At 47.4% G+C, this 12,647-nt stretch overlaps 2 protein-coding genes across 5 annotated transcripts in view; one reads left to right on the top strand and one right to left on the bottom strand.

The window, feature by feature from the left end:
• The window catches only part of SMG6 (SMG6 nonsense mediated mRNA decay factor), a 224,529-nt gene extending 213,989 nt beyond the window's left edge, over positions 1–10,540 (bottom strand). Inside the window, exons 1-2 of the mRNA XM_066599701.1 lie at positions 10,362–10,540; positions 569–2,261 (exon numbers count right to left, since the gene is read on the bottom strand). Of these exons, the coding sequence (XP_066455798.1) occupies positions 569–2,261; positions 10,362–10,446 (1,778 nt within the window). The 5' untranslated portion in view covers positions 10,447–10,540. The remainder of the gene's footprint in view (positions 1–568; positions 2,262–10,361) is intronic.
• Positions 1–12,647, top strand: part of SRR (serine racemase) — a 32,970-nt gene that overhangs the window by 8,930 nt on the left and 11,393 nt on the right. Inside the window, exon 1 of one of the 4 annotated variants that reach the window (XM_066599708.1) lies at positions 10,276–10,491. The exons of 1 other annotated variant lie outside the window; for it this stretch is intronic. Coding sequence is in view for 1 of the 3 variants with exons in the window: in XM_066599705.1 (XP_066455802.1) it covers positions 10,621–10,706 (86 nt within the window). In the remaining 2 variants the exon portion in view is untranslated. Of the gene's footprint in view, positions 1–10,275; positions 10,492–10,548; positions 10,707–12,647 lie in introns of those variants that run through there. 2 more of the 4 variants (XM_066599707.1, XM_066599705.1) reach the window with 2 other exon arrangements.

Raw genomic sequence — 12,647 nt, forward strand, 5'->3', positions numbered from 1 at the left:
CCCTTTAAAGTGACTTATTTGTAAAACCATCCTCTCCCCTAGGTAAAAATCTCAATCTTCTCTAGCTGGGGAAAGTGCCCACACCCCGACGTTGGAGAGATCAGGAACTTCCCCACATAATCCTGGGGGAATTTCCTTTTCCGTCGTCCTTGTTATGTTCCACGAGTAGAGGACCTACGCCTTTTTTCTTGGGTATTTCTTACATAATAACATAGAATGTAAGACCGAAAAAAGACTTATGTCCATCCAGTTCAGCCTATTTCTCCCCCCCCCCCCCCCATGTTGATCCAGAGGAAGGAAAAAAAAAACAAACCATGAGGTAGAAGCCAATTTTCCCCATTTTAAAGGAAATCTGGCTCACTGTTCATTTGGTTTACTACTGTATGCATGTCATTGCTTTTACCCTCTTGTTGTCTTTCTCCCTCTTCATAAAGACCATCGGCACCACTATGTATTTTGGGAAATTAGAGGGAAGGGTAAGGAAAGGTTGGAGTTACAAGATTACCTCCCAGTTACCTTTTTTCCAACCTATTCCCACTTTGATAGAATGTAGTAAATGATTCCTTACCTAAGCAAGGCCATTTTATTGAGGCCTTCAGTGCTGATGGCATCCCTGGAGAGAACATTACTGAGCTGGAGCTCTTGGTTATCGGCCATTCTCAGGAGACGACTCAACTCTTGCTGTTGCATTGTCCTCATTTGTTGCTCCACTTCCTCCGGCACCGCTGGGCTTCCAGAGTACGAACCAGAACCATATTGTGCGGACTGAGCTGGATATCCAGGATAATAACTACTTGGATACATGCCATTGCTTGGACTTAGAGAATAAGGCATGTTATAACCAGCATATGGATATGGTGGACGGGCAAAGTAATACGGGTTGTCAGAATTCTGGAATTTGTAGAACGGTGCCTGAGACACAGACTGGTAGCCGTCGCCTTGTGACGGCAGCGTAGACTCATCATCCGTATCTAGAAAATGAAGCTGAGGGCTTTGGTTTTTTAGAGCAGGCTTTTGCTCGGGGTTATTGGGATCCCAGAGACGCCGATTACCTCCACCACGGCCTCTGTTGCGGATAGACTTGCTGCAAGCGGTAGAGAGGGGCTTTGTGCTGTTCGGTTCTAACGCTCCAGTAGCATTGGATATATCAGTGTTGGCTGGAAGAATAAGGATACCTCTTCCTTTGCCCCTTGGTTCGCTAGATCTCTCTCTCAATTCTTGTCTCTCTAGGCCATTGCTGCGCTTATTATTGGGTCTATCACTTCGTTTCCGGGTCCTCTCTTCATCAATGACTGGCTGATGGACAGATTCCCGGTTGTAAAATCCTTCCCGGTTATCTTTGCTGGTTGATCTCTTGGTGCCATCTGTATATTGAGGACCGCTCTGGTCACCGGAGCTCTGCTTCTTCTTCCATTGGTTTCTACTTTGGAGCGAGTCATCTAACCAATCATTATAATCCTCTTCAAAGGAATCGGTTGAAGAGAGAGACACCTGCTTTTTTGTGCGCACCTTTTCTTTACGATCGCCAACCATCTTTCCTTTGTCCAGACGCCGCCGGCTGCCCTCCGCCAAGTGCGCTTCTTCACTGCTGTTGTTGCTTCCAGCAGAACTGGTGCTGCAATTCCTCGTGCGGGTCCTTCGTTTGTCCGAGTGTGAATAACGTTTGGTTGAACCAGATTTTCGCTCTTCCTTACCGGATCGAAAGGAGGAAGTTTCTTCTCCAGGCTTGTTGAATCTCTCTCTCTCAGCTTTCTTCAATTTTTCAACTTTGACAATCTTGCTTCCATTTTCCAAAGGAATCTTATGATTTGTGACCGACTTCTCAAGATCTTCCTCGTGTTCCAGTTTTAGATTTTCAGTCTTCCTCAATATATCATCTTCTGTAATTTCACTTAAGGATTCTTTCACAGACCCGTGAAGTCTCCTTCCTGGTTGGTAAATTTGTCGGTCTGGTTTCCTGGTTCTTTTAGACATTTTTCTCTCTTGCGTTTCAGGGTTCACAGCCAATGGACCACCATGCTCCAGATCTTCTTCATCTTGGAGGTGTTCACCAGATAAGGCAACTGGGCAAACCCCATTAACCAAAAGCTCACCATCTTTAACTTTCTCGTTCTGATTTTCGTCAGTGTAATTGCTTCCATTTCCAGGCGCATCCAATTTGGGCTTACTTCTTAGCCGGGATAACCCAGGCTTATAGATCTCAATGTCTGGCCGTCGATTATCTTTTCTCTGTCTCGGTTCCTTCATCTCCTTAATGAGTTCTAAAAAAACAACAGATAAAATAATGGGTATAGGAAAACCTGGGAACAAGTGTGCACTTCATAATGAAGAAGTTATTATTAAAGCCATAGCAATTATTTCATTTTTATGATGCAAAATTCAGGAAAAGCCGGGCGGCTCATGAGGGTAAGCCGTACAAGTAGGTTGTTTTAGGTTATGGACAGCTGATGGTGTATTAAAAGCCCATGGTCAGGGGAAATCAGGCGATTAAAAGTCATACCGCAGGCCCTCACAATATATAAAATAAATTGACAACTTAATATTCAGTGCATGATGCAGGTTAGTATATAACATACCAGCATGTTGCCGCATTTCTCAGGATTTTGACATTGTTGCAAGTGAGAAATATCTGCAAGCCCTATTGCCTTCAATGGGGCTGTGATGCAAGATGGCGAAGCCAGATAGAACATGCTTCGATTTGTTTCCTGCCTAGCATCGCATTGCAGTGCAATGCCGGAAAACATTACTGATGTGTATGAACCCATTCAAATGACTGGGGTTCATATTTGTGTAGGTAGCACTAATGAGCAGTTACAGCAGCCCATCACAAGAGAGCAGCAAACAAGTGGGCTGAACTATTGCACTAAGGGCCCATTTACACACAAAGATGACCGCTCAAAAGATGGCTTTTCGGTGATCATTTTGCATAAACTAATAATTAGTATTAATGCCAATTAGTAGCTTATTAATGTGTGTAAGCTGCCTGGAGCTATAATCAGAGAACAGTGTATGGTCTGTTCTCTGAATACATTCCCTTTGTTCTGCCACAGGACTGAGAGCTGAGACAATATTATCAGCGCTTCCCGCGGAGTACACAGCGTGAAGTCCCTGCTATCAGCTCTTCTGCCAAACGATGGAATTTATGCCGAACATAAAACCATTGTTCGGCACAAAAGTGAAAGATGGGCACATTTACACGCAATGATTATCATTGAGCGATAATCGTTGTGTGTAAAAGGGCCTTTACCCATCGACGAAGAACCTAGGCAAATGCACTCTTGCATCTCAAAAGGAAAAAGAAACTGGTCTATACTATAAGAAAGTCTCAAATCAATTAGGTCTTAAAAAGAGTAAAAACACACCTTTTTCCTGAAAATGTACAGAATAGGCAATTATAAGCATTTTAGCTATATGTTTTATGTTATTATTTATGTTCTATTCTGTATATTTTTGTACAAAACTCCTCTTCAGCTATGCAGCTAAACCAAGACTGTGCCTGCACTAGAGAGAACAGTGCAGGCACAGCTGGAGCTCCCTGTTCAGTTACATGGTTAGCTGAAGACAGACTTAACAGCACTGTCTTCACCTAACTGCGTACCTGAAGAGGGGTTTTGTATAAAAATGTACAGAATAGGCTGATAAAACGTATTGCTAAAATGCTTACAATCGCCTATTCTGTACATTTTCAAAAAAAAAAAAGTGCGGTTACATGGTAATTGAGATTTTCCGAGGAATAAAGTTTTATTGCTATAGAGAAAAAAAAAAAGTAAATAAAGTTTAGAATGTATTTACCTCATCAGGGGTCCCCCTTTACAACCACATTCCAACATCAGGACTACTTGCTATGTGTGTGTGTTACACGTCATCCCTATGAACTACGTATCAACACTTAGGAATGCACACAAACCGCAGAGGATTGTAATTGTGAGAATGGAGTCATTTTATTCAACACATTATTAAAGGCTTAGGAAGCACATATCGGGCCCTTATGGAAGAGTCATATTGTATATAGAAATAAAAAAAACAGCGCCAAGTTATTCCACAGCGTTTTCTGGTAATTTATTTATTACCCCCGCCAAGCTGGGTACTCATTTTACCGACCTTGGAAGGATGAGTCAACCTGAAGCATATCCTGACCACACAGAGTATGAGAAAAAGTGTTACTGATCACGCAGGCCAGTCTCCACTCTTGCCTCTAGATACATGCATAGAGCCATAATACTGTGTACTTTACAGCAGCACAAGACTCACAGACTTCTACAGTATGTGGCACCTGCGGGCGTGCTTTGTGACAAGTGCAGGTTGCTGCGCAGGGAGGGGAAGGATTTACTGAGCTGACGCAATTTCTTTTTGTCAATGGATACTTAAAGGGGTTGTCCCGCAAAATGAAGTAAAGGTAAACACTTCTGTATGGCCATATTAATGCACTTTGTAATATACACCGTGCATTAAATATTGGCCATACAGAAGTTATACACTTACCCCCCCTCCGGTGCTGGCGTCCTCGTCTCCATTGTGCCGACCGAATCCTTCTCCTGGCTGGATTAGACGCGCTTGCGCAGTCTGCCCTCTTCTGTCCCGTTGAAGGGGCCGCTCCAGGAGAAGGATTCGGTCGGCGCCATGGAGACAGGGACGCCAATACAGGGGGGTAAGTATATAACTTCTGTATGGCCAATATTTAATGCACGGTGTATATTACAAAGTGCATGTATATGGCCATACAGAAGTGCTTACCTTTACTTCATTTTGCTGGACAACCCCTTTAAGGTCCATTTACACACACACACACACACACAATCACTCAAAACTCGTCAGAAACTGACAGTTTTGATCGAGCATTTTGCATTAGCTAATGGGCGAATCAGCCCATTAGTAGCTAATTAGCTTCATTTGCATGTATTTAGAGAACAGTGGGTGGTCTGTTCTCTAAATACATTATTGTTCTCCAGCAGGACAGCTGCTAAAAGAATGTTATCAGCGCTGCCCACTGAGAAGTCAGCGGGCAGTCCTGATGGATTTAAAGCTGAGCTGAACTCCGTGATGAATGAAAAGCGCATGGTAAGGGCACGATGGGCACACATTTACACAACACGATTATCTCTCAAAAGATGGTGTTTGGGTGATGTTATCTTTAGTTATCTACCCCTAATTTTATAATAAATTGCATTATACCCCAATTACCTTCTGATAATGAGATGCCGCAGACCCTGCCCTAATGTACACAGCACAACCTAAAAAGGGACCAAATGTGTGTCCTGTTGTGTTACTCCATGGCCAGTAATATTATATACAGTAATTTCCCTGTGAGAGTCATCTGTTATTCTCATCTCATGACCGACCGAGTCATTGTGCTGCTAACTATAAACACTCAGACAGTCCGTGTTGGAGCCATTGTCTTAACGGGAAAGTCAAGGATTTCCTGAATTGCTTAATGGATGGACCTTGAGACACACAAGTAACATACAGACACGTATATCTTCTATATATATATGTCAATGTCTGTTTGTTGGAGCATCGCGCACAAACTGTACGACCGACTGACATGAGATTTTGCACACAGTATAATCTGAACCCGGAGAAGGTTATGGGCTTAAAAAAAACAACAAAAAAAAACAAAACTGAAAAGTTGTCTTGGCAACTTTATTTGCATATTTTTGCCTTTGCTTGAATTTTAATGCAGCAACCCCCAAATTTGCTTTCACCAATGGATTCTACAGACTCAATTTGGTATTCCTGGTTATTTCCAACAAGTAATCCCCACTAGAGGAGTCAGACTGAGCGCTGGCAATTGGAGTTTCAGGAGTGCTTTTTGGCCCCAGTCTAACCCTGGTGGAGCCACCAATCATTGCCCCATTTTGCCCTTCCTAATTCCGCCTTGGATGTCTGTGTGGATAATGATCCGTCCCCAGACAGGAATACATGGAGCAAATTTATGAACACCGACCCTTATTTATCAAAACTGTCTAACAGTAAATCAACAAACAGTGAAAAACAGTTTTAGCGCTCATAGCAACCAATCACAGAGCAGCTTTCATTTTATCTCAGCACTGAGGATTGAAAACTGTTGCCTAAAGCAACCAATCACAGAGCAGGTTTTGTTTTATCTCAGCACTGAGGATTGAAAACTCTTGCCTATGGCAACCAATCACAGAGCAGCTTCTATTTTATCTCCTCAGCAGTATAATATATAGCAACCAATCACAGAGCAGCTTTCATTTTACCTCCTCAGCAGGACTCCCCCGGATTAATTCCAGACAAAGCTTGAAGGTGGCGATAATTAACCTGGAGGAGTCCTGCTTTTCCCACGGTCAGTTGTACGCGGCGTTTTCAAGAGTTTGGAATGGAAAAAAAAAAATCTTTTTTTTTTTTTACGCTCCTAATGAAAAAAAAACAGAAAGGCCTCGTAGTAAAAGTTATATAATAAAAATGTTAAACACAAGGATCATTAAATGTATCTATTTTAGGTTAATACATTACATAGCATTAATCAGCATCGGTGTCCTTCCACGTTCCGTATCGGCTACCCGGGCTAGTCCTGTATAGTCATCAGTCATGGACATGCGCTTGTACAGAGCACAATGGCAGCTGCCTTCTTCACTCAAGCTTACATTATTGGCCGAGGCGAGGAAAAACAAAGAGCTGCTTGGCATCAACGTATCGGACACCCAGAACTTCTGGTTTAGTTGACGGACTTGTGAGCGCTCAGCCAATCAGATACAGCTCTTTTAGCAGGTAGGGATTTTAAATCCCACGCTGATGAAAGAACATCAAAGCAGTGCAGGGAGAAAACAAGACTACACACAGCTGAGCCCCGGCAGCGGCGGAGAGGCGAGCAATATATATTTTTTATTTTTTTTACACATGCTATGCATGATTTTCAGGGTAGGGCTTATATTTAAAGTCCTTCCCTGAAAATCACTGCAGGGTTGCCTGTCTTCTGCATACCCCGCTCGTAGCGCTCAGCTGGATACCAAATGAGCGCTCCAAAAACACAGCAGCCGTAGGCAGAAGATAGCGGTCCCACTTGTCTTTAGCATACAGCGTGAGCCTTCATTTACACACTAAAACTGGCACTCATTGTCATTTGAGCGATCATCTTGCCGTGTAAACGCACACAACCATTATTGCTCAAAAGAGGTCTTTTCAGTGATAATTGTTGTGTTTGAGTGGGGCTTTACTAATGGGATTCTTAAATCGTGCAGACATTTCTAGGTGCAGCGATGCCAACTACGAATACGATGACACATTATGGCTGATTTACTATTGAATACGCGCAAATGGTGCCAGAAACCGGTTTTACATACTTTGCACCACATAAACGATGAGCTTTAATTAGAAAAAGGGGTGTGGCTCCACAAGTCAGGGCGTGACAGGGCGACAGGGGCGTGGCTCCACGAGTCAGGGCGTAACGGCGACAGGGGCGTGGCTCCACGAGTCAGGGCGTAACGGCGACAGGGGCGTGGCTCCACGAGTCAGGGCGTAACGGCGACAGGGGCGTGGCTCCACGAGTCAGGGCGTAACGGCGACAGGGGCGTGGCTCCACGAGTCAGGGCGTAACGGCGACAGGGGCGTGGCTCCACGAGTCAGGGCGTAACGGCGACAGGGGCGTGGCTCCACGAGTCAGGGCGTAACGGCGACAGGGGCGTGGCTCCACGAGTCAGGGCGTAACGGCGACAGGGGCGTGGCTCCACGAGTCAGGGCGTAACGGCGACAGGGGCGTGGCTCCACGAGTCAGGGCGTAACGGCGACAGGGGCGTGGCTCCACGAGTCAGGGCGTAACGGCGACAGGGGCGTGGCTCCACGAGTCAGGGCGTAACGGCGACAGGGGCGTGGCTCCACGAGTCAGGGCGTAACGGCGACAGGGGCGTGGCCCCACGAGTCAGGGCGTAACGGCGACAGGGGCGTGGCCCCACGAGTCAGGGCGTAACGGCGACAGGGGCGTGGCTCCACGAGTCAGGGCGTAACGGCGACAGGGGCGTGGCTCCACGAGTCAGGGCGTGGCAGAGTGATAGGGGTGTGGTCTTAACTTTTTGCACCAAAAAGGTGTGATACTAAAGCCTCTTTCACACGGACAACAGCGATATCACCAGGAGATAATCACAGCGATACCGCAGCTGTATTCTGTGTGACATCGTTTTCTTACACGGTGCCTTTATAATACTCTATTGCCATGATTTTCGGGGGGGGGGGGGGGGGGGGCTTGAAATATAAGTCCTACCCCAAAAATAAACCCTGGCTACATTTAAAAATAAACACAAAAACAAAAAAAATAATACATTTAACGGGCGCTCTCCGCTCCATCGCACACGTCTTCTCTGCAGCTCCGGCACTTCAGCCAGCCCTTCCTGTCGGGGGGGGGTGTCAAAAATGCCGCCTCCAGGAAGCGCTGGCTCTGATTGGCTGAGCCATGGCGTTCGAGAGCCAATCACTGCAGTGCTCGATGAACCAATCAGTTCGAATCTGATAGGCTCACGGCGGAGAATGGCGGCATGCCACGATTTGAGTCCCGCAAGCGGGGCATCGCTACGATTCTCCACTCGTAGACAGGGGGGCTGCGCTTTCCATAGCAACGCTGCACTGCGTTACTCGCATCCAGATTATTCCGGTGAGCAACGCAATACAAGATCGCCCGTAGACACGAGCCCCAAGACATGAGGAGCTCCAAGGAGGTCACAGATCTAGAATGTACAACCCCTAAACATAATGTGTTACTGACGGTTGGCACACGGGGACCAAAGACCGCCACAAAACCGCCAGAATTAGCAGAAACAGGTGATTTATGACAGAAAGTGAAAACGTCTTTCAGATTTATGGAACTCTTTCCCGTCTGTCAGAAACGTCCTAGAAACTCCTCTCTAGCCGAATGCAGACGGCCGTGGCGGATTCCGACTGTGAGACCCTCGCAGCGGGATGCCACCCTGTGCCCCTGCAGTGACCCCCGGCTTACCTGTCCGGCGTCTTCACTCCGCGCTGTGGATGTGCCGGCTGGCACACATCCGGCAATGACGTGGATAGACCTAGAATAGGACATGCCACGATTTCCACCCCGCAAGCGAAATATCGCAGTTGATTTCCGCTTGTGGGCATGGAAATGCGTTATTCAATAGTGTCGTATGAGGCGGTATTTGCTGCGGATCCGCCCGTGTGCATTTTCAGGCAACCGCGCCTCACATCACTTCACTTGTGATCCTCTTGCGTGGTTTTCACGTATGATGGCAAGCATCGCACTCGCGTGCACATCGTGAGGTGCGTGACCGTCATGTGATGATTTTACGGTCCTATTGAAATCAATGGGCGAGGCGTTCCCAGGAAACGCAAAAAAGTTTTAAAAAATGCCACGACTTTTTTACCTCACAACATCGCTGTGAAGTAAAACATCGCTCACACGTAGGACGCCATTCCCATTCACACGAGTTTTGCGCGTCTCACATCACGCAAGATTCCCACCCGTATGAAACCAGCCTTACGGTCAGGCTCCGGTCGGGATGGGACGCCACTGCCGCGCTCAGGGATGGTCCTGGCTCCTCCTCCCGGAGCGGCGTACGTGCAGGAACACGGACTGTCCGCCTCTGCGGGTGCGGCGCAAAACCCGGATGAAATTCGCATTACGCTGCACTATTTTTCTCAGAAAATGGCAGCAACAGACCACATTATAGACAGCGGGGTCCGCCACACGCCATTTTTTACCAGCATTGTGCGGATCGCTCCGCAGCTACCGTTCCGGTTTCCTTTTACTATGACAGAACCGGAAAATAAACCGCCGTAAGGGTAACATCACCACGGGCCGACGGTTGGGCTTAGGAGCGCCTGACAGCCGGCCGACGGTCCGGACTAGCTCTTCCGTTATACATAAGCGGGATGGGAACGCTCCGGCGCCTCCAGTAAACGGGAGTCGCTCAAACTGTGATTTACGCAGCAGTCACTAAAAACGAAGCAACTCCAACAGGTAAGCGATTTTTTTGCGCAGCGCCCATTCAGCGACCGCATGCACACAAGGTGATTATCACTAAAATTCGCCATTTTCAGCGATTATGCGCGTGTAAAACGTACGTTTCCGTGGTGCTGAGGCGGAGCACACATTACCTGTCCAGGCTGTACCTGCCTCCTCCTGACACTGGGACTCCTGTGGAGCAGCAATCACGTGGCAGGGGCTCACAAGAGCTCTAGCGCCCTCTATAGGGGAGTAAGCAGTTAGCTGGTGACCCAGAGCCTTATACCGGGGCACACAGGCCGCACAGGATTAGCAGCTCTGCTACAAGTTACTGAGGGGGCGTGGAGCTCAATGTACACCAGGGGGCGCTGCATAGGGTCCACACTACTTTCTAACTGTAAAGTACCAACCGCTATGGCTCCGGACCTACCGCGGGCTACAGAGGTGTCGCTGGCCGCAAGCAGCTCCCGTAATTCAGAGGCAGAAATCCTGACTCGCTCTAACGTCGCCGCCATCTTCCCAGCGACCGCCAGGAATCAAAACAAGAAGTGAAGTGTAAGGTGACGGCGAGCGCGCTGGGCCAAACCACATAGAGCGCGCTTCCGCTGTACGGACTGTCAGACATGTGTGAGCAGGGCCGCCATGATGCTGTACGGAAGGAGTCAGAGGTCGCTAACACATAACATAACATGACATGCGCAGTGGCTACTGCCCGCTGTACCGCCGCTCGGGCTCTGCGGGGAGGCTACAGGGCAGGGACCACTTTACGTTGTGTGTGAGTTATTAACCCCTTAATACCAACGCCTGTTTGCGCCTTAGGAGCAACAGATGTCTAAGGTTTACTTTTTATTAGCGCATTCCTAGGGCCATAACTTTTTATTTTTTCCATAGCCACATAAAGTCTTGTTTTCTGCAGGACGGGTTGTATATTTTAGCAGCATTACTTTTGGGTACATATAATGCATTATAAAACTCGGTATGAGTGTTTCTTGACTCCACCGGAAGCTAGGGGGTTGACAGGGGGAACGCCCCTGACACACCCCTAGCTCCCGATAGGGCCAAGGGTGTAAGCTCCTAGCAGCACACTGTGCATTGCATTGTCCCAGCGCTGCAGGCTTCGGCTGAAGGAAACTTATCTTCTTAGTCTGACATTATGACCTGTAAATACTGCCATGTTTCCTGCTGTAGCATGGCACTATTATAATAATGTCAGACTAAGAAGAGAAATGTCCTGCAGTGCTGGGACAATGCAGTGCACAGGCTGCTGTCAGCGGACCAGCCGTCCCCCGTTGGATGTGTAGGGTTAGGACGGCCGCGGACTGTGTGCTGTGTTCCGCACGGCTTTGTCCTGAAAAGGCAGCTCTAACCTGCGTGACGGCCACGGCCTCTGTGGTCTCTGATGGCCGCTTCCCCGGCGAAAGCTGCCAATGCTGTGAACTTCGGCCATGAAGGATGCAGAGCGCGGCCCGCCCCGCGCGCTTGTGCCCCACAGTCGCCAGAAATCACACTGCAGGGGAAATGTAAATGCACTTCTGGCGACCCCGCGCTGCCCTCCTAGCACCGCCGGGGATGACACTTGCAGCTCCGAGCTGCCCTTCCACGGGCCCCCCGGGGAAGACACTTGCTGCAGTTCATCCTTAGTGGCCATTTCAAGACCTGCAGCACAAGCTCCTCAGCAGCCAATCAGGTACAGGAGGCGTCAACCCCCTGTCAATCTTGACTCCACCAGGACTTCCTGGTGGTGTCAAGATACAATAATACCATAAAAAAATTCTATTTGGTTTTTGGGTTTCATTTTTACGGCGTTCGGAGTGCAGAATAAATCCTTATCTTCGGGGGCGGCACGATTCTGCAGACACCAAGTTTAAAACTTTTTGTTTGTTTTTTTGCTAGTTTTACTTTTGTTTTTTAAAGATTTTCTTTGTGTTGCCGCATTCCAAAAGCCATGACATTTTATTTTTCCATCATCTACAAGGGCTTGTTTTTCGCGGGGTGAACTCGAGTCTTCATTTAATAATAATCTTTATTTGTATAGCGCCAGCATATTCCGCAGCGCTTACATAGACAGGGGATACAGAAAGACAAAATACAAACATTACAGAACCACGGTTACATATAGTAACCAGTTGATGGAAACAGTAGGGGTGAAGGTCCTGCTCCAACGAGCTTACATACTACAGGTAATGGGGTGATACAGAAGGTAAAGGGGCTGGAGATGTGCACGGTATGGGAGGTGGAGAGGGAGGGATTCTATACACATAGACAATGGTCAGACATTTAGCCATGTGATGGCAGAATCGGTGTGACTGCAGGAGCGGTTTATGATGGCTAGCAGGGATTGCAGTCAGTAGGTCAGGGAGCATGTTATCAGGCGGAGTACAGAGGGGTTTGTTTAGGGAATGCGGTATGCCTCCCTGAAGAGGTGCGTTTTTAGAGCACGCCTGAAGTTTTATAGGAACATCTAACAATTTGATCCCTTTTTATTCCACTTTCTTCTAGAAGCAAGATTAAGAAACTCTGCAGTTCTGGCATGATTTTTATTTTTAACAGCGTTCGCTGTGCAATGTGAAAATAATCTGGTAAATTAATTCTCCGGGCCGCTACGATCACCAATACCAAACTTATTTTCTTTCTTTTTGCAACTTTTTAAACACATTTTAAGGGCTTATTTACACGAGCGTATTATCAGCCGGCATTTTCACGGCCGACGTACGCT

This window comes from Eleutherodactylus coqui, chromosome 4, assembly GCF_035609145.1.
Source record: "Eleutherodactylus coqui strain aEleCoq1 chromosome 4, aEleCoq1.hap1, whole genome shotgun sequence".
Taxonomy (NCBI): domain Eukaryota; kingdom Metazoa; phylum Chordata; class Amphibia; order Anura; family Eleutherodactylidae; genus Eleutherodactylus; species Eleutherodactylus coqui.